This window comes from Curcuma longa, chromosome 16 (genome assembly GCF_044706935.1).
Source record: "Curcuma longa cultivar G26 ecotype Majalengka, Jawa Barat chromosome 16, ITB_CL_G26_1.1, whole genome shotgun sequence".
NCBI classification, from domain to species: Eukaryota; Viridiplantae; Streptophyta; class Magnoliopsida; order Zingiberales; family Zingiberaceae; genus Curcuma; species Curcuma longa.
This window is the reverse complement of record NC_133876.1, coordinates 5,244,724-5,270,889: the sequence shown is the minus strand read 5'-3', so window position 1 is coordinate 5,270,889 and position 26,166 is coordinate 5,244,724. Positions and strand designations below refer to the sequence as shown.

The window sequence follows — 26,166 nt, the reverse complement described above, 5'->3', positions numbered from 1 at the left end:
GACTTCTTTGGTAAACTTAGCTTATTGCTATAAAAATGATATTTTAGAAAGAAAAAAAAATCTTTAATGACCAACTTACAAATATAACAATTATAACACTCCTTAAAGTCACATGTATATGACTCCAATTATATCATTTCAAGTTTTAAAAAAACTCAAAATGGTCATCAAGGGACTATTATCTAGTTTGATGGATGCATGATTTGATGGAAACTTGAGCGCGTGCTTTGAACAATTTGCTGTCAAACTTTGAATACATGATAAAGAAAGGACTTTTACCTTCAATGTAAACTTTTGCAGCAAAAGAGCTAATAAACACGCCAACTTTCAGCGTACAGCATAGTGGTTCGATAGTTACATCAAGAATGTGTATGTATAGACACAAGGAACCACAAATAGATCATAATATTAAGTCAATGGCAAACTCGTTTCTTTAACCACCACTTCAGTTTAGCATACAGACTGTATTGTTGCATTTTTCAACTCAAATTTTCCACCGTCCCACGAACGACAAGTCATTTTCACTTATTCAGCATCACTTTCTTACAGAAGCATAAAGAAGCCTGCAGAAGAATAAAACACTCTGAACACTGAAATAATGACAGAAGTATTAGTTTGATGTCAGCATCATTTTGAATATAATTGAATGCGTAATATCATAAGAAACTTCTTGGTAATGTCAATCAAAGAGGAAACCTTCCGTTTTGAAAGTGAAGAAAATGTTTACCTTAAAAGTAATAAAAAAAAGTGGAGTAGAATAAATGTCCATGTATTAAGTTGCAGAGACTTAATTTGTGATCAAGGAGTAACAAACAGACTCGGCAGCAGAGAGAAGTTGTTGAAGAAAATGGGAGCAAGTTGCAATCGAACAGTTATAGATAATGGAAGGTTAGTGACCAAAATTAATTTCAATAGGCAAACATTGAAGTTGAAATCTAGTGGACTTTTAGTTTTAAAGACAGCATCAAAACAATAATTAAAAAGTAGAACAAAAAACAATTATTCAAATATGCAATTGCCCAAACTTGTCCAAACATTACGCATGGAATCAAACAGCAAAGAAAATCTGTAATTAACTGAAGAAAAACAGGGCAACAAGTAGTACAGAACAGCTTAAGATAATTCAAGATGGTCGCCTGATGATTGTGTTTTCCAGCAACATAATTGCAAGAGGTCATTATTGAAATTGGAAGCCACCGTTAACAGCTAGAAAGAAAAATATTTGATGATGTTGTAGGAACCTACTGTAGCAAATCAGCAATGAAGGTGGAATACACAGTGTCACGACTCACTAAAAGGATTGGACAGAGTAACTAGAATCATTGAAGGAATCAGGTAGGCATAATAGTTATAATATTTCCTTGGGTTGAAGATCGGCAATAAGATGATATGACAGCATACGCTTCAAGCAGAGACGAAATTTTGTTTATTGATTCAAATGGATGTCTGGCAGAACACAAATCGACTAGATAAAGAAAGGATATTCATCAGTTCCCTCACTGAGAAGAATTGTAATAAAATGTTAAAGCTTATTGCAGTGCTAGGGATAACACAATAGCAGACCACTAGAAGATAAAGCAGAAAATGAAATAAATAAAATAAAATTATCAACCAACACTTCATAGAAACAAGCGCAAGTGCATTACTAGCTAGAAATGAAGCTGAAGATGTCTTTGAACTCATCAAGTACAAAATGGCATAGCTCTGCAAAATGCTGTTTCTTGCAACGGAAGGAACCAGTGGAAAGAAAAAGGACAAGGGAAAAAACTAACAGAAAAAAGATTGTGAAATATTTTCCATCCAACATTATCCTTTGACATAAGAAAACAGACAGAAAAAATATAAAAATTATTTGCCAAAGATAAAAAAAAAGAAAAATATAAATAAAAAAAAATTTGAAGTGATATTTTTTGAATTTTTAAGCTTGGATTTAAGATCCATTGCATGCGAAAGTGCGTTTTCTGCTGAAATCGAATGTGTAGGAATCATGCAAAGTGTAAGTTAACATGAAATTCCACTCATTTGAAACTATGAAAAATATACACATTAAGCTAGAGGAAGACCAAAAGACTTTAGCAACGATAAAAATAAATAAAATTTATTTAAATATAGATAATGATATACTAGGAGATAGAGTTCAATAACATAGGAGGATCTATAAAGCTGACCCCACCTAGTGAATATAAAACTTGGTTGTTGTTGTTATTGGCGAAAATTTAAAGACAAGTCGATGTCCAACTTAAATGGAGATAAAACTGAAAATATAGTCAAGTCAGGTCAAGGCAAGCATGAGAAGGAAACCTGTAAGACCAAATTTCTAAATTACAAAAACCTGCAAAAGGACTCAGGTCCTTGACAAATCCAAATTGTACCGGACAAGGTCAAAGTTTTCAGGTTCTCGGGGATTTTGAGGGTCCTTAGGCTCAACAAATTCCTTGTAGATCCACTTGATTTACTAAACATTTCAGGATACCAACATTACTTTGCGACTCAGAATCAGTCAAAGGTTACGATTCTGCTAATCTATGGAGATAAACATATTGGAGTAGAATGAATATTAATGAGGAATGAACCCCCTATTCCCTTCTTACATTACAACTTCAAGCCATCGCCAAAGCTTGAGAAATTGAAACAAATTTTATTTCATTGCTGTTACACACATCCATTTCTGTAGAGAATTTACGTGACGGTTTATTTATGATATAAGAATTCCTCAACATTGAAAATAGTAGACATAATTGAACTCAATCAAGTCATTTAGTTAGCATGATGTTACAGTTTCTTTGTTTTAAAAAATGAACAGCATGTCAGCATGTCCACTAAGCAGAACAGCACCAATATCAATTAACTTAAAAGCTCCTTACAAACATCAACCACTCCAACATGAAAAAAGAGATTCTCTCCAAGCAAGACATGGACATAGAGTAACAAAATTTCCCTTCTCAGATGGCACTTCCAAATTATTCAACATGAAGTTAACAGTACTTAGAAAAGATTAGAATATGAGAAAACAAGATAAAATTTTCATCTAAGTATTCAACATGCATAGTTTGGAGAATTGCAACTTGTAAGGATGACTGTACCTGACTACATTGCCATCTCAGCTTGCAAAGCGGCAAGCTCATCTTCTTCAGCAGTATTTTTCTGAGCAGAAGGTCGAGCAACTCTACCAGCGGGAGCATGGACTGGAGCAGCAGGAGCAGTTGTAGCAGGTTGAAGAAGCTGTTCCTCCAACTCTGCTCCCTCAAGCTCTTCTAGTTCTGCTTCCAATTCATCCTGAACAGAAAGGTTGAATTGAATGTTTAAGACATCAAGAACAAAGAAAAATATTGAACATGAGGAGGAGATGTACTTCATCAAAATCAGCTGCTGCTCCAATTGGTGTGGCCAATGCTTCCTGAATTTGTTTCATGTTCTCTGTCTGCTCATTAATCTCGTCCATAGTCTTATCGACATCATCAATGTTACTGTAGGACAAAACAAATAACAATCCGACTCATTCCTCTTGTTTATAGTTATATATAAGTACCTAAAATTCAAAAGTTATAAAAGAGGCTGGAAATGCAATGGCAAGGTCATCATAAAAACTGAAGTCAGTTAAAATCAGCAAAACATCAAGGAACAACAAAGTGATTCAGACTAGTCTAAAATTCAGAAAATGCAACAATAAGACATTAATAGTTCTTACTGCTATAACATTCTAAGCAATCTTAGACCAGCCATTTGGAAAGGCATGCACAATCTAATAGCAAGAAAAGGATATTTCCGAGACTGATAACAAAAATGTTATGAATTACGTTGCTTTTTGCATGGCTTTCATTGCTGCTGCTCCAGTTCTTAAGGCATCAACTGTCTCTGTAGTAGCTTTTGCACCCTCCAGCATTATCATCTTGCATTCCAAAGCAATAAAACAAATACTCAGAATAGCTGTGATGTTTAGTGACAGAATTTCATCTTCTGCAACTTAACTTATCATCTTCAGGCTGAAGTGGTACCTGATCATGAATTCTCAACTGGAAGTTGCCAAGCTGCTCAACTTGTTGCTCGTAAAGTCTCTTCCTCTTCAAGCATTGTATAGCAGCTAATACAGGTGAAAACACAGTTTTTCATTAGTTAGACAGTAAATAAACATAAGATGGCAAGTATCAAAGGCAGTAGTGGTTGCACAAACATAAATTATTCAGTTCTCATATGCTGTTACAGAAATATAAATTTCTAAAAAAGTTAACAAAAATGTCTTAGGTGAAATTAGCCCAAGGGTATTAACATATATATCCTTTAACAATTAACAGATAGAATAATCAAATATGTTCCTTGGAACCTTGGATCACATCCATATTCCTGAAAAACATCAAGACTCAGAAATAGAACCATGAGGTTAGCTACTATCTTAAAAGCAAGAAAATCCCAGGATTACATTGTATTCAGAAACAATACAGGTGGGTTTCTATGTACCCTAAATAAATGTAAAAATATTGTGTCTTAGCTTAGCTAGCTATAAAAATAACTTTATTTTGTGCCAGAGCTTCATTTCCATAAATCTAACCAAACCCCCATCCACATATCAAACATTTCTTTTTTCCAATGAAGGGGGAGATTAAAATCCTATCCAGTTGCATACTATAATATGTAAATTAAAAACATATACAATATAGTTAGAAGACACATCATCAGTGGAAATTGGGCCAAAGGACAAGAGGCCCAAAGAATCAGAACACGAATCACCACTTCCTTAGGAGATTACACCAGAACCAACAACAACAAAAAAGATCCACATATCAAATAGTAGCTGATGTCTATCAAAGATTTGACAAAGGTCATGCTACTAACTTAAACTGGCAAAATTATCAAGCATGAAAACTAAAAACCTTACAACCAATCACAAATATTATTCTCTGATGTTTATCTGCAAGATTTGACAAAGGATGTGCTACTGACTTAAATTGGAAAAATTATCAAGTATGAATACTAAAAACTCCACAATCAGACACAGATCTTTACCTCTCTTATTCTTCGCTCTGGTATACTCCTTAGCCTTTTCAACCTCCGCATCAACCTTTTTCAATAAAACCTTCTCCTTCTTCTCAAGCATTTCAAGTGTCTAAAACATGTATAGAAGGAAAGAGCTATTGAGAATTAATGCAGCAACAGTAAGCATAAAATATTCATATAAGGAATTAAATATTCTTATGAATAAGGAACATACATTTATTTAAATATGAACTTGTGTGTTAAGAGTATTAGGTAGTACGAGTCATGGGGATATTGGTCCCACATTAGATGTTTCAGGGTCACGGCCTAAATTGAGTCTAATATACCTTGTAATGGTTAACTCATACTTTGCAATACAACATTTTTCCTTCCTCCAAACTTCGGTTACGGTCTTCAAAAGATAACTAGCCCCTCATCTTAGGGTTAGGTTTCTCAAAAGATAATTGTTTAGGCAGGGTCGTTGAGCAGCGACCACCCCTCATCCATCTAAATTCCTTTGCTCAATGAAACTTTCCCCATCACAACAACACGTCTCAACTACAAGTGTTTCAATTCCGTTAACATATGCCCTTGTGAAGCACTTTTTTTCCCATGATAATTTTCTTCCCAAGGAAACAAGAGAAAATGGCTATTCACTCCCCTTTGCGGAGCCAACTTTTTCTTTCCCTAACTTTATCAGTCTTAGAAAACATACCCTAAATCACAATTCATGAGGAAGGACAAAGAATTTTGTACTGATGAGTGCTAACTATCACAATTAGGTGTAATATGTCAACTAAACATCGTGTGATTGAATTGTACGCATGTTCAATTTATTGTTTTCCGCACAATACATAGATTCATCAACTAGTAATTGTTTTACTTTATATGGGTTCTCATGGAGATGCACGAGATCCTCTTTTTTAAACAATGTGGTTGCCAATTAACAGAAACTTCTTCAACAAAGGATTGAATTTTAAGCAATTGACCAAAAATGTTGCACATGTTTATTAGTGTGTCACATTGTGCCCCCAACCAATACAGCCCATTATAACACTATCAAATGTCAGTTCCAAGCCTACATGAAAACCATCCCATGTTTGTTAGTATGCCACAGTGTGTCCCAACCATTATAACTCATTATAACACCATCGATGTTGGTTCCAAGCCTAAACGAACAACATCGAGGCTTGGATTTAGTTTTAAGAACCAATATAAAAAATGTCAACCCATGACTCTATGAGCAAGGATGATGATGATGAATCAATCATCGAGAATCTATCCATTAAGCCACCTCGCCATTATCCCCAACACCCTTTAATGCCCCTCTTGTCCTTCTTGGCACTAACAGAATTTGATAACTACATGGTATTGAAATCCTTGATTGCACTCTCTTATCCCATTTGAGCACCTATTTCTTTTCTGTATGGAGAAACCCATCTTTCTTCTTGGAGTTGTCCATGTGTGTATATTCTCCCCGTCCATTACACCATTTAGTTTCCTTTCTTCAAGTATGGCAAATCTTGGCTTCTTTCTTTTTTACCATTAGCTTGAGCAACAAAATACCAGAATCTTGAAAGTCTTTAAATGGCTTAACACTCTAACTCTTGAAGAGCAAGTAACCTCCTACATAATTCTTTCCTTACATGTCTAAAATATTGTTCATTCAGCTTAAGATTGAAAACACAGACCAGATGCTTTACCCAGATTGAATAGCCTCGTCTATAATTTATGTATACAGATTTATGGTGGCTCATATTCCTATTTTAATCTGGAAGAGTTCAAGAAAATGCACCAAATACTTGCATTTGCTGCAATAGTACACACTCTCAAGGGATATAAAACTTAGCTTGGTTTAGCAGTAAAGGCACTTGTTAAAAGAAACAAGTAATAATAACACTCAGAGCAAGGTTCTGTTTTCATGTATCTAAACATACCAAGATCAGGGCATTTGGAGGATGCGAAAAAGAAAATCAACATAAAAAAAAGGATCAAACAATTTCTCTGTTTGTCTGCTACAGCCAATTGTTTTCCCAGTTTGCTGATGGTAAGAAACAAGTTATTATTTTGACTTATATTCGCATAAATGCTTTCAGGATCTGGCCTCATGAAAACATAACAATCAATCAAGTATAATACATGAATCAAAACAAGAAGAAGAAGAAATCAATAACCTCATTTAGTTTATCGAGAGTGGCCAAGGTATTGGTTTGTTCCTTGGGCTTTCCAAAAAGCCGAGTAAACATCTTAGCCGTCCCCTAAACAACAACCCTCAACAAAAACAAAGCTTTAGCCGCGAATCCCCCGTCCAGGTCCAAAGTCCTAGATGAAGATCCGAAAGATCTATCTGCAATAACAAAAAAAAAAAAACCTTTCAGATCGGGGGAAAGGAGATAAAGCGAGTCAGGAAAAAGATAAATCGTCAGCAAATAATTCGTTCGAAATTCGTCAAAATAAAAAAACGACGCGAATCGAGAAGGGGAAAACCGATTGATCAACCTTCGTAAGGAGCCGATTCCAAGCCTCGATTGATAGATCGGTTTTGGGGGATAACTTCCTTCCCCTCTTCGCCCCCGCAAACTTTCAGGAGAGATGGACGCCGATGCAATCAAGGAGACGCGTCGCGTAGTTGAGATCATCCAAAACGAATTATCATAAATGGCGATATCCGTCTTCGGACTTTTTCCTGATGAAAACGGTAACAAACGGCCGAGATTCAATACGGATTAATCGTACGGCGGAGGAGCAGGCTCTTCCCGCAGCAGTGTCACAAGCCCACCGTAAGCCCAAGACCCGGAGCGTTACTGGGCCGACCACTGTCCATCATCTTCTAATATCGTCGCTGTCTGTAATCAATGCCACGGCCCATTTTTGGGATTCGATACAGGAGTGATTTGGACCTGGCAACGGTCCAATCTGTTTTGGTTTCCACAACGTCATGTTACCCACGCCACGACTGGAACCCTAGTTTTCCCTTATATATAAGTCGCACTTCAACCAAGCGCCGACTTCTGCACTCTCCTTCTTCGCTGCACTCCTCCTTCGTTGTTTCAGAGAAATCGGCGTTACTATGTCGATCTCGGAGCTTGCTTGCAGCTACGCCGCTCTCATTCTCTACGACGATGGCATACCCATCACGGTTCGCCTCTTTGTGTGCTTTCCCTTTTTTTTTTTTTTTTTTTTTTGCCATTTTCATCTTTGTGATTTATCCCATTCACTCATTGCCTCCATGAATGGAGCAGTCAGAGAAAATCTCAACCGTCGTGAAGGCCGCCAACGTGGGCATCGAATCGTACTGGGCTGCCCTCTTTGCCAAGCTCCTCGAGAAGAGGAGCGTGGATGACCTCATCCTCAGCGTTGGATCTGGTTCGACTTTTTTTTTTAATGTTTATTGATTTATTGTTGTTTTATTACTTAATATTTTTTTTAACAAGCTTCATTTGTATGTTCTTGCAGGCGGTAGTGGTGGTGCTCCGGTTGCTGTCTCTGCTGCTCCCGCTGCTGGTGGTGCCGCTGCTGCCACCGCTGCACCAGCTGCTGAGGAGAAAAAGGTGTGAGCTTTCTGTTTAACTGGATTCATATCTTTCGCATTATGCTGTAGAAACCCTTTAATCACTTTTTTGTGTTTATATTGCAGGAGGAACCGAAGGAAGAAAGTGATGATGACATGGGATTCAGCTTATTTGATTAGAGAGTACTACTAGAGGGCTTCGTTCTGTTATTACCTGTTAGAATGAGATAACACTTTATTGTTTCTTTTACCAAATGTTTTTTTGAGGATTTATCATTTATTATGTCACTATCTTCTGTCAAAAGGCTAGGATTTCCCCACTGAATTGTTATATTTGTCTCATCTTATGGCCGTACGAGCAATGCTAATCTAGTTTCATGATCTTCCTGTTGGTTTATGAATCATTTAGTTATATTTGCTTGATTCATTGCCACTTATGTGGAATACCTTATCTATCAATTTTATCTCTTAGGCATTTTAGAAGATATTATCTGTTGATTGATTTGTAGTCCTCAAGTAGTTACAATATACAATCTCTCAATCAGTACCTACAGCATTAACACTCCTCTATGATCCAAGTGCCTGCAACAAAATTCAGATGCTTCCATAACCTATCTACATGATCTCCTTGTTAAGCCTGGTTGTTTTCTGATTTTCTCAAGTTGTTGTTCGCGATAGAGAAAAATCTTGAACTTTAGATGTTTGTATTTCTCTTATATATATGTATGTGAGAAATATGTTGGTGTTTCAGCAATCAAACATTTTGTTCCTCAGAATTTTGTAGACTTGTGTAGATCGATAAGCCTGTTTTCTGGTTCTTAAAACATGTTCTACCACAATGTAAGTATTGCATGGGTGACCAATTCAGATGCAAAAATCTTTATCCTAATAGATTAAAATTTGGTGCTGTCCATACAACTATTATCTATTTGTATTTATTCTATTCTCATATCTGCATTATTTGTTGATGTGGACTAATTCATAATTATTGTTTACTTGTGATAAACCAATCTTAACTAAGTTTGTCTTCTACATTGCTTACTGGAATGGAATAGCTTGCAGTTCCTCACTTCTTAAGCTTGTTAAAATTAAGTTAAACTTATTATAAATTGATAAATTTGAAGTTATATGATTTGGCATTAGGTAAGGGATTTGTTACATAGATTGTGATAGCTTTTTGTTTCTTTTGTTATGTGTTGATCTCTTAACATTTGTTTGAGGTTACGAATTGATTAGGAGATTAGTTGATGCATAGCAATTTCTTTTGATACATGGTGCTCTGATTCGTTATGTTTATTAATGGGCGCATTAAACACAAATACATCGAGCATATGCCACATGGGTGTGAGTTTGATATTAAAAAAAATGCAAAAAGATGTTTATATTGAAATGCTTGATGTACATTTTCAACAAAATATACGCTATCCACTTCATAATGAAAACAAAAAGGTGGTCTAACAATTTTGTGAATTTAAAACAGCTATATTCTTCCGATAACCTATGCATAAATATGTTTTTTAGCCCTTTAAAATTATATTTTTAAAACAAATAAATTTTGTCTAAAACTATTAAATACTTTATCTCTGTTTAGTTAAGTATATTATGTTCTTTTGAGATTGGGACCTTTGGAGTAAAGAATATTTTTGAAAAACTTATAGTTCAATTTGACGAATCTTAAAGAATCATATATGAATCTTTTTATATTGTTTTAAAATGTTGTTGAAGTATTCAAAATTCCCCCCAAATAAGCGATCAAAATTTTTATATTTTATACACGAGAGAATTTGACCCATGCTCATTACAGCTTGATAGGGATTAGGTTATCCAAGGTCAAAATTCGATCTCTCCAAATAAATTTAGAAGTAATTAAAAATTAAATCATAAATACATAAATACCTAGAAGATTATATAGGCACCCTAGGATCTAGCCCGGGGCCCAATGCCAGACTTGGGCCGGCCCAGGGTGGCTTCATTTGTGGGGCCAATTGAATGTCACTTGCATATGTTAATTCCGATTTAAAATTTTTAGATATAGAAGTAAAAAAAATATTTATTTTAAAATTTTCTCTATATTTTCTCACTGGCGCAGGAGACCGCCAGATATGCTCTCCCTCACGCGGTCACGCGCCGGACGTATGTGCTTGTTTCAAATCCATCGGATAAGGAAGGACGACGTCATCCATCATTTTTGCCAGAGATGACATTTAAATAAATAATTAGAGTATTTGGTGGTGAAGAACGCAGCAGATGACGTCATTTGAGTAACATTTGGATTGCTTTGCTTGGCTTGGCTTCGGAAGCAGTCGTCGGATTCATTCATCGTTGTCAATGGATCCTCCACGCGGTTCTTGAATTGAGACATGCACGACCGGTTCAATCCCATCGACGCGGTCGAAACTCATGAGAAAATATATTCACGGCATTTCCTCGAACAGCTCATGTGAGTCTGTGACTTTAAGAATTTTTCTAATGGCATATATTTATGAAATGATGTATTTTTTTAATAAAATATATATATTGTACCCCGTGCGGCGGCATTGCCAAACGATCTGGTCGTGTCACGACCCTACCACTAGGCTAGGCGGGCCCCGAGGCCTGGTTGCTTGGTAGGGCTACTGGGCCATTGTGTTAACTTTCTATGTTTGCATAAACAAACAAATAAAAAAATTAGTAAAATGTAAATTTTATTATTCCAATGATCCTATGATCCTTTGTGAAGAAGATAAATTGAAAAATTATAGTTGATCATGACAGAAAGAAAGATATTACCTTGCTTCATCGAAATTCAACTCTTATCCACTTCAGCAACTCTATCTCGTCGTAATCAACTCAACTATGCTTCGAGAACTAGAATCTTTGACATTGTCACAACAACAGCTAGAACTTCCCTCATTGTAATACCTTCTAAATCTTCATTGGTTGTTGAGGCAATTGTCAATCTTAGGGGGCGTTTGATTTGGTCTTTTTTTCATTTTTATTTTTTTATTTTCTAAAAATTATTGTTTGCTTTGTATTTTCCAATCTCATTCTCTAAAAAATGAGAAGTCATTTTCTAAGAAAATAGAAAATGATAAAATATCATTTTCTATAGAAAATGGAAACTCGACAGGTAAATAGAAAATGTGAAAACATGGCTACAGTAACACCGCACGCCTGGTGGAACCCGTCCTCAACCTCCACAAACCCGGCACCTCTGGTGGAAACCGCGGCGCCAATGTTAAAAATCGGACATTTTTTTTTATTTCTCATAAAGCGGAGAGGAAAGGAGCAACCTTTGGGGGTCAAAGGCAACTCTCAGCCTCGGAAGCGATGGAGTTCTCTTCTTTGAGTTAAAGTCGAAGATCGAAGAGGCAAAACGGGCGACGATGAAGGGGAGTCAGTGGCGGAGGGGTTGGCGGAAGGTGCGAGTTTGCGGTGCGGGAGGCAATGAAAGGAGGCTCTGCGCTGAGATAACCCTTTCTATAATTCCAAGCGAAAGGAGACCCAACGCTTAAATTTGACCCCCTTTTTATATGATTTTTTTTTATGGATAAGATGATCTTTTTATTAAAAAATATTTTATTTATAATTTTTTATATTAACAAATCAAATATATTTTTTAATTTTTTTTAAAAAATAAAAAATAGTATATCATACTAAATATATTTTTTATTTTTTAAAAATTAGATAAAAAATATAAAAATAAAAATAAAAAAAAAATAAAAAAAAATTTCAAACCAAATGCTTCCTTAGCTTTCAATTCTCACTACGTGATGATGTAGGTAGAGCATTAATTACTTGTTCTTATAATTTCTACAGTTGGAAAGATCATTCAAGCTTCCTAGCTATTTGATGATGTAATTAAATTAAAGTTCAAAATGTGAAACCGTGTGTTTCAGATTTTGACATGAACAATATTATTTATATTATTTCAGTATTATATATATATTGATATTTGGATTTATGATGTGATAGTAAATATTAAATTGAAGGTGGAAGGAGGGAGGAAAGAGAAAAAATTATATAATAAGGTTTAATATTTGATTTTCATCTACGATGGTATAATTTTAATATTATTTTATATGAAGATAAATTATAAAATAAAAAATAATATTATTTCAATTTTAATGTATCAAGAGGTGGCAAATTTTGACATGAAATGGTCCTTACCCTCCAATATGATATAAAATTTGAAATCACGAGTTAAATGACCCTCAAAATTTTTTTTATAACTATAGCTAAAATAAAAATGAATTATTAAAAAAACATTGAAAAAAGAATTTTAGTTGTTGTTCTTCCCTGTAAAAGGGCATTATTGGAATTGGACCGGGTCGCTCTAAATTGCGTCATTCTCCGGTCCTGACCCGGTCTACAAATCATTAGATATGTATATTCTCGCCCCATCTCCACTTCCTCTCTCTCTCTCTCTTTTCTCCAATTCAATTAGCTGAATCGAGTCGATGATGGCGATGCCGGAGAACCAAGGAGGCGGCTCCCCGGTTTCCATGGCCTGCCGCCCCTTTTCCAGCCTCCGCCGCGGCGCGCAAGTCGTATCCATGGATCAGGGCCAGGAGCAGGATGTCGATCTCTTTCAGAAGCACGTCGCCGATCACCTTCTCTCCCTCCTACCTTCCTCCACCGCTGGCTTGGAACCGCCTTGCCAGCTCCAGCCGCTGCTCACGCTCGCCTTCCTCTCCAAGATGCTGGAAGCTCTTCTCTTCCTCGAGGAGGAGTTCCAATCCCTGCTCGGCCGTAGCCACGCAGGCATCCTCGCCGATCGCGGCGTTGCCGACCTCCTCAACCGCTCAGTGAAATCGCTCGACGTATGCAACTCGGTGTCGCTCTCCCTGCACTCACTCCGCCTCTGGTATCGCCCGGCCGTCATAGCCTCCTCCGTCCTCCTCCCGGATAGGTGCGGAGAAGATGCTTCCCTCAATCGCGCTCGAAGGGCCATCGGCAAGCTTCTCGCTTCCTCCCATGAATCCTCCTACAACGCCACTGCCTCCATGGGAGGCGATTGGTCGGGGTCATCTGGCCGCTTCGGCAACAGCCAAATCCGCGCGCTCTCGTGGGGCGTGTCGAAGAACTTGTCGGCCGGGCGGACGATGCCGCTGATGCCGGCCCACTTGGCCGCCCCGCGTGGCGATGAGGCAGGAGGCGCCGGTGTGGCCCTCGCGGTGTACGCGATGAGCTCCCTGCTGGCGTTCACCATGTGGGCCCTGGCCGCAGCCGTACCGTCCCAGGACAGGAGTTCGACGGCGCTATCGAGTCCGGTGTCACCGCGGCAGCACCTTCCGTGGGCAGGAGCGATGATCGAGCTGCAGGAGCGCATCACAGGGGAGTGGCGGCGGCGGCGGAGGGGATCGTCGGCGGGGCTGTTGGCGGAATTCCAGCGGGTGGAACGATCCATGAGGGATCTGATGGAGGCAATGGGAGAGCGCGGGGCAGTGACATCGCGGGCGGAGGAAGTGGAGGCGAGGGCGGGGGAGCTAGCGGAGGCTTGCCGGAAGCTCTCCGAAGGCGTGGGACCGCTGGAGAAGCAGGTGAGGGAGGTGTTCCACCGGCTGGTGGGCATCCGCGCGGAGGTGATCCGGTGCGTCGACCACACCTCGCTTGCTGCTGCTGCTGCTGCTTCTGTTCCTCACCTCGTCTCCTAGAAATTAAACCACCACCATGAAACCTCTCTTTGATTTGGAAGGGTTTCAATGGAACCGCCAAGTGCTTTTGTAGATGGATATCGGTTGATTCTTTCGCTTCAGGGTTTGAGCTCGAAGGTAGCAGCAAACTAGATTCTAAGTCTGTACCTTTGCTGATCGATTTCTTCTTTAACATACTCGTTCGTTTCTTACCCTTCCTTTCAGTTTGTGCGTTGTTTTACAAGCAAATTGATTGCTCTCTTTGCGGAGATTGACAAAGTCAACTTGTATCAGAAGATAACACGCGGCTTTATTTGTGCTGCGTCATAAATATTATAATAAATCATTAAGGAGAAGTTAATTAACATGTAATACTTAATATGTTTGGAGGTTGCTGCATCTCTGTATAAATAAGTAAACTATGGATAAGCTAGCTCCAGCAGTTAACTTTTATTTGATTCTAGTCTATTTAAATCATTTTCAATCAATTGAAGCTCAGATATATAGGCTAAAACCTTTGCAATTGACTCAACTTGATCTAACCCAATTCGGTCGACAGAAGTAAATAAGACCATAAGCTTATTTGTTAATGGGTAGTTTTCTATTCAACTTACAAATCAATCAGTTTTTGTCGCCTCAACCAGTTTCAATCCATCAGGGAAGCTACGAATATTTTTTTTGGTTTTATTGGAATATTTTTGTGGTTTTTTTGGAGATAATATAGGTTTTTGATCAAAGGCTGAAGGTTTTTGTCTAAGCCAAGAGTTTGGGATGCTTTATCTAAGGGTTATCCTCTTCTTCTAGTGAACTTCACTTGTATAGAATTAGATTCTTTCTACTGTGCCTCGGATTTCTTCAAGTCTTACAACAACTTCTAAGCTACATATCTTGTAAATAAAAATTATCTATTTACTGTTCATGTGACGACTACTTAGATAAGGATTGAAGGACAAAGAAGAAAAACTAAAAGAAAGTAGATCCCTCTCTTTTGACTTAGAAAATGATTGTTACATAAACTTTGGGTACATGACCTAACTCTACCCAAGTGTTTTCACACAAATTTAGCACCATACTGAGATATGTTTTAGAAGGAGAAATTTTCGTCATTTGTACATTTGACAATTCTTCTCCTGAATGAATTGTTGGCGTTTCATAACCGCCGAACGCTTGGCGTTTCGTAACCGCCCACCACTACCACTGCGCGGCCTCTCCCTATTAAAGGCAGAGGGAAGCCCTGATGCGAAAGGTGGAAGTGCGTGAACGAAGCAAGAGAACTGCGCTGTGTGCGTGGTTGTGTCCAAGTCTAGAAGCCGGAGAGATCAGAGGAGAACAGAGGGTTGCCGGAGAAGAAGAAGAACACCAGATCGAAGGATTTGATTTGTGGAAACCTGAGAAATTTTTCGTTCGTCGTGATCGTTCCTCCGACGGGAGCAGCCGCCGCCGGAATCACGCTACAATAGGTAAATCTTACATTGGTATCAGAGCCAGTAATTGTATGTACCTGTTAATTTTTTGTTCTGTTGAGTTTCTCACGATGGAAGTTCAACAACAGAGAAATCGAAGCGACTTCTCTGTTTCTCTGTTCTGACTGCCTCGTTTCTATTCGGCCGTCGCAAGCGGCAGCGCACAGGTGCTGTCCGCAATTTTTTCCCGATCAGCGCACAGGCGCTTTCAGCCCGCGTGATGCCATGACGCCGACGAAGTTCGCGGCCAGCAGGTGCTCCCCTGATTCCGGCGAGGCTGGCGTCCGGGAGGGGAAGGCTTCGTCTTCGACAGCACGGTAGGGCTGGCGCTGGCGCCGGAGGGGTTGGGCGGCAGTGTGCTTCGTGCACAAGAAAAAAAGGGGCGGCGGTATTGTGCTTAGTGCACAAGAAAAGGAAAATCGGCAGATTCAAAAAAAAAATAAAAAAAATGAAAGTGGGCTTAGGGCACATGGGCTGTCTGATTTGGGCCATTGATTAATTGGGTCACCCTAATTAATATTTAGGGCAGTGGAAAAAGTGTGGTTAAATGAGGGGCTGCCTAGAATCAAACCCGAGACCTCCACAATTACAAGTGAAGACTAACCACTCAAGCAAAGCCCTTATACATAAATGAATTAGTTTCATTTACAAATTGATTAAAATTATTGAGCTGTTCATGTATTAATTGGATTTCACCAAAAAAATCAATTAATCAAATTGGATCAGATTTCTAATGGTCAATTTTTGGGCTTTCAATTAGAAAGACCCAATTTCAAAGTCATGTGCCCAATTAGCCCAAACAAGTGAAATGTCAAGTGCTTTGGTACGGTGACAACACTTAAGAAGTGACAACCAAGTATAAATTAGACTTGGTTAGAGTTGACATTGGTCAACCATACTCATAAATGAGAAGTTGTTTGAACAACTTTATACTCAAGAAACAACTCAATAGGCTTAGTCAATGGTTGAAGATTGAGACAAATATCATGCATGATCCTCAGGTGCCCAATTTAACAGGAAATTTGTTGGTGCAAGGAGCACATGTATATCCTCAAAGTTTTGATGTTTGACAATACACCTAGGTATGGTCAGTTTGATCAAGGGTTGATCCAAACAGAACCTAATATTTGGATGTGAGTGAAGTCTAGTCAGGTCAGTTTGACCAGAAGACTATCGAGAAATTCTAGTCGATTAGATTGGGCAAAGAGAAGTCTTAGTTGATGCTAGGCAGGAAAAGTCTTAGATGCGACTAGGCAAAGGAAGACTTAGTTTGAAAGACTGGACAAGGAAGTCTTAATCTGAAGGATTGGACAAGAAGACCTAACTGGATGTTAGGCAAGGAAGATCTGGTTGGAGGCTGGGCAGGAAGTCCTGGTGAGTGAAGCTGAGCAAGGAAGTCCTAACTAGAGGTTGGGCAAGGGAAAGTCCAAACATGTCAAGGGTGACCAGATGTTTGGCAGGAAAAAAGTCTACTTATGAAAGTGACTAGTTATAACTGAAGGTTAAGTAAGAGAAAGTCCAAACAGGATGTTTGACAGGTGGGAATCTACTTATGGAAGTGACCAGTTATAACTGAAGGTTAAGTAAGAGAAAGTCCAAATAGGATGTTTGACAGGTGGGAATCTACCTATGGAAGTGACTAGTCTTAACTGAAAGTTAGGCACAGGTAAGCCAATAAGTTAGACCTATAGGGTAAGATTTAGGTAAGTCTAGTAGGTCAGACAGACTATAAGCAGGCTTAGGTTGATTTGTTTGTGTGTATGCTTATCTTGTAGGAACCAAGAGCTGGAAGGAAGATTGAAGAAGCATAGAAGGAGCAAACAGAAGTAGCCGAACCAAGCTTGGGGTCAACTCCGGTTAAACCCGAGTTGACTAGATCCAGGCATTTAGATGTTACTCCAGGCACCCCTGGATGGTCCAGACACCTAGATTAAGAACAATCAATCTTGATAAAGACTGAAGAGATCAGATCGGATCGGATTCAAGCGCCCGGATAAGAATCCAAGTCAGAAGAGTCTATATAAGGGTCTAAAAGTCCACCACAAGCAAGACATCTAATTCTCCTCATTCTTCATCCTGCAGTGTTGTTGAATGTGAACGTCTTCCAACTCGTATGATCGAGGAAGTTTCAAAAAGGGTGCACTGCACTTAAGGACTTTCAGATCGACTATATGAGAGGTTTCTGTGTAAAGTCTTACTATTTGCACTTGTGTTTCATTATATTATTGGATTGTAAGACGAGTTTCTCCACCTCTGAAAAAGTTCCAGAAAGGAGACCATTAGTGGATAGGAGTCTTCCCGTGCATATGTCTTGGATGTACTAATCCTGGGGGTTACAAACCAAGTAAATCCACGTGTCCCTGTGCTTGTATTACTAATTCCGCTACAAGTGTATTTGATAGAAAGAACAAACGACGAACGCTATTCACCCCCTCTCTAGCGCACCCACCAGTCCTATAATTGATATCAGAGCAGACCTGCTCTTGATTGGACTAATCGCCACAGGAGCAAGAAGACAAAGATGGAAGGGGAGAAAGGTAAAATTTTTAATGTTTGTTTCAAATTTTATATAATCTGTTTTAAGTGTAGGGAGAGATGACACTATAAAAATCAATGTTCTACTCGTAAGACTCGGATGACACCACCCGCGGCAAAGGAGCAACCGATGCCAGGAGCTTGGAGGAATAAAGAGCAGATCACATGCTTCAAGTGTTAGAAATGCGGACACTACAAGAATCAGTGCCTGGAGAGGAAGACAGCGGAGAAGAAATCAAAATTAGGGGATGCGATTTCAGTAAGTATGTTTAATTACAAAAATATCCCTAGGATTTTGCATATTAGAGTTAATTTTATTGAAACTCTAGATAATTTAGAAATTTTAATTAATTTAAAAAATTTAACCTTAGATAATTTAAAATTTAAATAATTTAAAAAATTTAGTTAATTTGAATAATTCAAACAACTCAAAAAATTTATAATTATCTAATTTGAATAATTTAAATAATTTGACCAATTCAAATATAAAAAATTTAAAATTAACAAATTTAAAAAAGTTAAATAAATCTAAAATTTTATTAAATAAAAATTAATTAATTAATTTAAAAAAATTTAAACTTAGATTTTATCAATAATGAAAACTCATCTAATTTGACTAATTCAAAATTATCCAATTTGACAAATTAAATTTAATTAATTCAAATAATTTAACTAATATTAATAATTTAATTAATTCTAAAAATTTAATTAATTAAAATATAATTTTAATAAATAAAAAATTAGATCAATTCTTTAAGTTATTCAATCAAGATAATGACAAATTAGATAATTTAAATTTAATTAATTTAATAAATTTAAAAATTAATAATAGTTCAATCAAATAAGATAAAATTAATAATTATCAAAATAAATTGAATAATTTAATTTTAATAAATAATTAAAAATTAAATAATCAAGATAATCCTAGTAATGAAATAAATTTAAATTCCACCAAGATAAATACTAAAATTAATAATTTAACTAATAAAAATTTAAAATTAAATCTTAAAAATTCTTATAATAAACTTTTAAACTTTAAAAATTATTATTCTAATTTAAATATTAAAAATATAAAATTAAATAATAAAATTAATTACAATCATGTACCCTTTATTTATGAAATAATGAATAATTCTAAAAATATAAAATTAAACCCAAAAAGTTAAAATTAAATCTTAAAATTTAAGAAAATAATTTTATAAATTTTATTAAGTAAAATTTAAATTTTAAAAATTTAAATTTAATTATCATCAAGTTTCATTTAATTATGGAACATAACTAAACTAATAATTTAAAAATAAACTAATAATCCACAAATAAAATTAAAAAATAAAAAATAAAAAATAAAAATAAAAATAAAAATAAAAATTTAAATAGTAAATTAACAATTCAAACATAACCTAATTCAAATCAAAAATTAAATTCATGATTTAATAATTCAAACAAAAAATTTAAAAATTATGAACCTAATTATAATAAAATACTTATAATTATGAAACTAATTTAAAATATTATCTAATAAAATAAAATTCAAATAAAATTTAAAGTATGCCAAAGTGGGTTGACACATTCACGGGTCCATATGAAATCTATCAAATTGAAATTTTAATATATTATTAAAAATTAAAAATTATGTGCCTTAATTGAATCATGTATACTTGTCATGTACATGCATATGCTTATTTATTATGCACATAATGATGCTGGGCGGGATAGCGATTATCTCGGGGGCAATATTGAATCCGTTAGTTCGACTGCGAACGTCGGAAATAATCTTCTAAAACCTATTAATTCGGAAGAATAGCAGGAGATAGGGAAATAAACGATATTACCGAAATTATTATTAAATCAAAACTTTTCCTCCTAAACATCAACTCATAATATGTTTATATAGACCCAAACTCTAAGAAAGATTCCTCGTAAAAAGAAAATTTCTTAACAAACTCTAAAAGAAAAATTCCTCATAAAAAAGAAAAATTTCTTAACAAACTCTAAAAAAAAAGATTCTTAAAAAAAAAGAAAAATTTCTTAGCAGACTCAATCCTAAAAATCCTAAACGGATTTTAAAAATTCTAAATAAAAAAATAGAACTTTTCAAAACTACTCTAAATACCAAAAACTTTCAAAAATTACTAAAAATAAAAATTATTAAAATTAATAATAAAAATCTTCAAATCCTCCTGCATTAGTCACCCCAAGTTGGAAAAAAACTCATCATCAAGTTTAAAGTAGTATCAAGTGGTTGTCCAGGAGGAAGATCATCTGATATCAACTCAGCAAAATCTACTAATTGTTGGACTTTGAGAATCATTGTTGATCCGTCGATGAGAATAACTTCATGAATGCTATTCTTGTCCTCGAATTCATCTGCCTTTACCAACCGATTGCCATCAAGCCATGGAATTGCCTGCTCAATGGCATCCTCAATCTTCTTCATGTCGGCAGCAGCAAGCTTTGATGCAATTTTATCCTCCGTTATGGTATTTCTCATGCTGTAGGCATAGTTCTCTAGAGCATTCTTAGCTTCCACCTTCTTCTTGTGTTTGAAATCAGGGTCTAGCCACACATCAAAAGCTGTGAGTTGCTCAGTGAAGAATGGGCGTAGCTGGAAGTCAACATTTGGATCAACAATCAACATTTTAACAGGGGCAATGAGATAGGATGTGAACACAGCAGTAGGAAATTCAACACTTTGTGGAAGAGTCTCGTGGGCTTCACAAGTAGCAAGTAAAATAAAATCCATTGATGAGGAACTTGAAAAACCTGAAGTGTTCCAATCTTGGCGACATTCAAAACCTTGAGCGGTTCTTGAACAATCCCAAAGGGCGCACTTTGGCCTAAAAAATGCATATTTGAAAGCTAAGTTCTCAGTTTGAGTGGTCTTGAGTTGCACATCATGGCGATCATGATTTCTCACATAACAACCATCAAGTCTTGGAGCATCATTCAAAACAGGAAGTATTTCGGAGTTGCCCTTTAGTAGATTTAACTTTAAAGACCCATAAAATGCATCAGAAACAAAACTGCCAAAGCTCAAATGTGTGTATTCTGAATTTGTAATCCTTAAATGCTCAAGAATTATCAATGCAGGATTGGGCTCAATAGGACTTGTTTCCTCTTGCAAACTTAGCTATCCTAAGTTTGCAGCATTTGATGAAACTTCAATCTTATCATCTTCACAATGATCTAGCTCATGCCTTTGTGATAGATTAGAATTTGTATTTCCCATTGCACCCTTATTTAAATGTAGAACATCTGTTGAAGGGCCCACTATAACATGCATACTAGAGGCAGATGTGGATTTGCATTTATATGGCAATGTCTCAGTATTATATTTTCCCTCCAGATGAATGTCTTCCAAGGGAGAATCTGTATGGTAGTTAGTTTTATAAATCAATGCAGATGATGACAAATCTGAATTGTTTTCATAAAAAGCACTGATGCCAAATATTTCAAGTGCGGTTGATGCACTTTCCATAGGTTGCTCAAACCATCCATCTTGAGAGATATGCCCATTTTCAACAATCTTTTCATCAAATTCGTTATCATCCATCGCATGTCCATAATCTGTGTTAGGATGAGAGGTTTGATGAACTTCATCCTCCTCCAAGTTATTAATATCTTTATCATCATCATAACCATCATCATAAAGTACCTCGTCGTATATTGGTTTGTCAGTTGATTTGGTCTCGTCTTCATTATGTTGAATAAATTGGGACGCCGAATCAATGCAAGGTGAGACGATGGAGATTTGGACTTCGTTGATAGATGAACCATGTTGTTGATTGTCGTCGAACAAAGTGGGCTTTTGGTCTTCGATCAACGCTTTGTCTAGGTCTATCTCTTCTTCATCAGCATCGTCATAAACTGGATCACCAAATATTTCAATCTTGTTGTCATCTTTGCCACCTCCAGTGATCAGACGATCGAGAGAGTAGGACTGATCGTACTCAATGTTGTCGAGGTCCTCATCTTCATGATTGTCCTCGTCGTCGTAGGAGGAAAGGGAGACATAGAGGTGCTGCGGAGTTGATGCTCTTTTGAAGTTGTAGGTGGTGGGGCGGTTGATCTCTAATTTCTCGAAACCAAACTTGTGCTTCGACATCTCTCCTCGATTGAAAATTAATGAATTTTTAAAAGGAGAATAAAAGAACTTATGACTTTTATGAACTTGCGCCTTTAGACGCTGGAATAACTTTCTGACTTGTCTCTATAGATCTTGAAGTATCTTGTCTCGAGTACTACGATCATGGTTCGAGGCTTCTTCAGTCGGAACCTGCCTATCACGACCACGATCACAACCTCGATGACGATCCATCGGATCTGAGAGCTTACTTCTACGATCTTGTGCTGCTATACGCTGGGATAACTTTGTAACTTGCCTCTGTAGATCAAGAATCTCGTCTTGCGTGTAACGTTCACGGTGTGAGACTTCCTCTATCGAAACTTGTCTGTCACGACCATGATAACGACTATGACGACAATTCATCGGATCTGAAAGCTCTAATACCAACTGACACCGGGTGGGATAGCGATTATCCCGGGGGCAATATTGAATCCGTGGGTTCACCTACAAACGCCGGAAATAATCTTCTAAAACCTATTAATTTGAAAGAATAACAGGAGATAGGGAAATAAACGGCATTGTCAAAATTATTATTAAATCAAAACTTCTCCTCCTAAATCCTCTGCTACAAACTGCAAACAAAGACTGGGGGATTCCCTGCTGCACTCAACAGACAAAGCCCGACTATCAATCGGAGATTTTGTGGAAGCAGAGGAGAGGCTATCGTCGGCCACTCACAGCGGCGGAGCACGAACGACAGGGGAGGGAAGACTCGCACCGAAGCACACTGCTTGCGGTGGAAGGTCATGTAGAGGGTCGGCGCTCGTCGACCGTCGAAGATGCCGACGCCACTCAGATGTTGATCGGGAAATCGAGGAAGAAGAAGTAGATGGAGGCTCAGTGACGAAGAATAGAGGAAAAAATCGCTAATGGGAAACTACAATAACCTAGCTTCCGAGCCCCCCTTTGCTTGTGAACCAAAATCATCTTTTAACTCTGAGCTGAATCGGGCATCGATTGAACCGAACCTAAATCAAAATTGAATCGGGTCTGAATTGATTGAATTGAATTGATTTGATTCGAACCCATTTTGAACCAGATTGAGCCAAATTGAATCTGATTTGAATCAAACTCGAACCCAAATTAATTTTTCTTCAAATTGGACCTCCAAATATTGTTATTTTCATCCTAATTTTCTATAAAATAAAATATAATAAATTAATATCTATAAATTTTATAAATTAATGAAAAATCAAAAAAAGACTAAAAATTCATCCAACATAAAGATTAAGCTTAAAATCTAATTTATTGACATGACATATGATCTAAACCATCTAAAATAACCTTAATTAATCCGGTTAAAATGCTACTTATCAAGCGTTCCTAGTAAGGGGAACAGTAGGCGTTGATCTGACCTAGGATGCCACTGAAACCTGAAAGTCAAGATCAAATAGTTTGTAAAATTATTTACTTTTCTGTTATACTTTAGATTTTGGACTAACTTGTAATGCAGAAAAGGAGGGGCTGAAACTTTGTATTTCAGACGCCCTTATTTGGATCCAGGCCTCCGGATGATCCAAGCATCCAGATTGGTTCCAAGTGATCAGACGTCAGTGGAACAAGCCAGCGAGACATATGAGGTGGTAAAGTCCCAGCGGTCGGACACCTCAGTCTCCAAGCGCCCGGAAAGATTCTAACCGCTCGGATCTGGATAAGACAATGTGGAGTCAAAGTTGATCCGACAACCTCCACGTTAGTATCCAAGCACCCGAAAGGGATGTAGGTGCTCGGAAGATGTCAAGTTAGCGTCGAAAGTGGATCGACGAGATGATGTGGAGGCGCTCGGATCAATCCATATAAGCAGCTTCGAAGGGGAACCCTAGAAGCAACTGAATAGGCCTCAATAACGACCATTTGCATGAAATTCTTCCATCCAGAATGTTATCGTCACGCCGAAGAGCTGCACCAAATTCTGCATATTCATTACTACTCTGTCGGTAAACTACTCATTGCTTTTGTACTTAAAATTTTTAGACCGGTATACGTGTTATCGAACCTAATTAATTTGTAAAGGCGATTAATTCCCTTTCGTAAGAGGGGAGTTATTTGTTAGATTGTGTAGGATTGTTGGGATGCACTAGAGAGGGATGAATAGCGTATTCATTATTTTTGTTCGTTTGTTCTATCACAAAAACTTAGTAACGAAATTAGTAAATGATGCAAGGGCACACGGATTTACTTGGTTCCTAACTCCTAGGTTTAGTACATCCAAGGCCTATGTTGTTAGATTTGAGAGGTGTCCTAAGACAATCACCTTATGGTTATACTATTTATTGGATAAATAATAATTTACTATTTGAGTGCACATTTTATGTGTGTTTGATTGGATCTTAAATTTAAATACTGAATGCCCACAATACAATTCATAATATAAAAGAATTTGTGATTGGATCACAACTCATGAGTATCTCTACATGTGTAATTATGAATGTATTGAAACTATCCCTAGTCGAGAAATTGATGAGCACGGACGTCATCGATTCTGTTGAGACTAGCATGTTTGAACTCTTGGTTAGCCAAGCAGCTGATCTCACTGCTGGAGACATTGGATGTTGTGAGTTAAACGTAGATGCTGGTTAAAGGTAACCAATTCATTGGAGTGACCTGACTTGAGACTTCATATAGTTCGATACAAATATTAATGAAGGTCTCAGTGCAGCTTAAGTGCGAGTTTCCTTTGACTTGCGGTATTCAAGTCATCTTGGTCATGGAGGCTTATACTTTGACATCTTAAGCTAGCATCTCTGAGAAGGTGTGGACCCGAGATGATTGGGTATAAGTCGAAGTGTCCGAAGGTATTTGAATAGCCCATAGAGGATTTATCACTCTTTGAAAAAGGAGACGTATACCCTGTGGCCACTTGTCAGGATTGTTATTAAAAGTCTTTGGTCAAAGCATTACATGTCAAGAGTACAAGACTCTTGGACACATGTACAAGTAATTTGAATTAATCCACAGGACAAGAAAGTAACTTGAGCTAGGTGTGACGTAGTCAGCCTAGTGGAGACCGACACATAGACCATGTCCTGAACCAAGCGGGTATAAGACAGTGAAAGAAACGAGACACGTTTAAGCTAGCACATATAGATATTAATGACGAGGGGAGACTATCATGGAGGCAGCCTCAGTCTCAGCAGCCATTAGATCGTCGTCAGCAGGCCCAGGATCAACCTCAGCTGAACCTAGATAACATAAACCTTGGAGCAGAGATCGAGGAGCTACTTGGTCTACCTGATGCACCAGCTCCACCTCCTACTTGGTCTACCTGATGCACCAGCTCCACCTCCACCTATGACGACCGATCAGAGACTAGATAGGATGAAGGAGACCTTACAGACTGTCATTGGACATCTAGATGTACAGTCTGCTAGTATGGCTAAGATACTATAGTTAGTGAGGGCACTGCAGATATCACCACCACCACCTCCTCAGTAGACTTATTAGCTGGATACTTTGACTTGATATTCTGGATGATGTTTTTGTTGACTTGGTTGACTTGTGTTTGATATGCTGTTTTGACTTGGCTTGGTCTTTAACATTAATTCATTTATTACTTGTCTTGCTTAATTACATTCAGCTTCGTTTATGTCAAAAATTAAGCTTATATTTGGTAGAGTAGTAAAATGAAATTTTTCAAAACTCATGGTTTTTAAATCTATTATAAATACTTTTCAAAGACTTTTCAAAACCCTACTTATTTTTGAAAGTTTTAAGTTTTATCTTGTTTTCAAAATATAAAAGGAATTATTTTAGCCTTAAACTAGAAGTAAACCCCTAGAAAGCATGTTCCTATAGATCTAGGTGGACATCTCACAAAGCACACTAGATAACTTAGAACGGTGTGAGATGTATAGGCCTCCAGTCTAAGTACCAAGATGCTAAAAATAGTGCATCGAACCTGATAGGAAACACTAGAAAATCCGTTTCGGTGAATTCTTGCAGAAC

General features: G+C 37.3%; 3 protein-coding genes across 4 annotated transcripts; 2 read left to right on the top strand and 1 right to left on the bottom strand.

Moving 5' to 3' along the window:
- Positions 1-309: 309 nt before the first annotated feature.
- Positions 310-7,619, bottom strand: LOC141847521 (vacuolar protein sorting-associated protein 32 homolog 2-like). 2 transcript variants are annotated; one of them, XM_074735578.1, is made up of 8 exons: positions 7,471-7,619; positions 7,146-7,318; positions 5,002-5,101; positions 3,996-4,081; positions 3,798-3,889; positions 3,353-3,467; positions 3,084-3,276; positions 310-590 (listed from the first exon to the last, which is right to left on the bottom strand). In XM_074735578.1, exons 2-7 carry the CDS (start codon positions 7,215-7,217, stop codon positions 3,088-3,090), a joined length of 654 nt encoding a protein of 217 aa, XP_074591679.1. In that variant the 5' UTR covers positions 7,218-7,318; positions 7,471-7,619; the 3' UTR covers positions 310-590; positions 3,084-3,087. The 2 variants fall into 2 exon arrangements, with proteins under 2 accessions (XP_074591679.1, XP_074591680.1); XM_074735579.1 differs by having other exon boundaries at positions 310-563.
- A 350-nt stretch (positions 7,620-7,969) lies between these two features.
- Positions 7,970-8,879, top strand: LOC141847748 (uncharacterized). Its single transcript, XM_074735823.1, has 4 exons — positions 7,970-8,110; positions 8,214-8,337; positions 8,428-8,522; positions 8,609-8,879. Exons 1-4 carry the CDS (start codon positions 8,042-8,044, stop codon positions 8,660-8,662), a joined length of 342 nt encoding a protein of 113 aa, XP_074591924.1. The 5' UTR covers positions 7,970-8,041; the 3' UTR covers positions 8,663-8,879.
- Positions 8,880-12,880: 4,001 nt separating this feature from the next.
- Positions 12,881-14,478, top strand: LOC141847683 (protein ROH1A-like). The gene has a single exon (XM_074735746.1). It carries the CDS (start codon positions 12,922-12,924, stop codon positions 14,116-14,118), a length of 1,197 nt encoding a protein of 398 aa, XP_074591847.1. The 5' UTR covers positions 12,881-12,921; the 3' UTR covers positions 14,119-14,478.
- The last annotated feature ends 11,688 nt before the right edge of the window (positions 14,479-26,166 follow it).

What these genes read in the sequence shown, in the direction of transcription:
- LOC141847521 (XM_074735578.1), bottom strand. Translation starts at nt 7,217, where the DNA reads ATGTTTACTCGGCTTTTTGGAAAGCCCAAGGAACAAACCAATACCTTG. An exon ending in CAGAGCGAAGAATAAGAGAG is followed by an intron (nt 4,082 to 5,001) that starts GTAAAGATCTGT and finishes CACCTGTATTAG; the next exon opens with CTGCTATACAATGCTTGAAG. An exon ending in AAAGCCATGCAAAAAGCAAC is followed by an intron (nt 3,468 to 3,797) that starts GTAATTCATAAC and finishes TTTGTCCTACAG; the next exon opens with TAACATTGATGATGTCGATA.
- LOC141847748 (XM_074735823.1), top strand. Translation starts at nt 8,042, where the DNA reads ATGTCGATCTCGGAGCTTGCTTGCAGCTACGCCGCTCTCATTCTCTAC. An exon ending in CATCCTCAGCGTTGGATCTG is followed by an intron (nt 8,338 to 8,427) that starts GTTCGACTTTTT and finishes ATGTTCTTGCAG; the next exon opens with GCGGTAGTGGTGGTGCTCCG. An exon ending in CAGCTGCTGAGGAGAAAAAG is followed by an intron (nt 8,523 to 8,608) that starts GTGTGAGCTTTC and finishes TTTATATTGCAG; the next exon opens with GAGGAACCGAAGGAAGAAAG.
- LOC141847683 (XM_074735746.1), top strand. Translation starts at nt 12,922, where the DNA reads ATGATGGCGATGCCGGAGAACCAAGGAGGCGGCTCCCCGGTTTCCATG.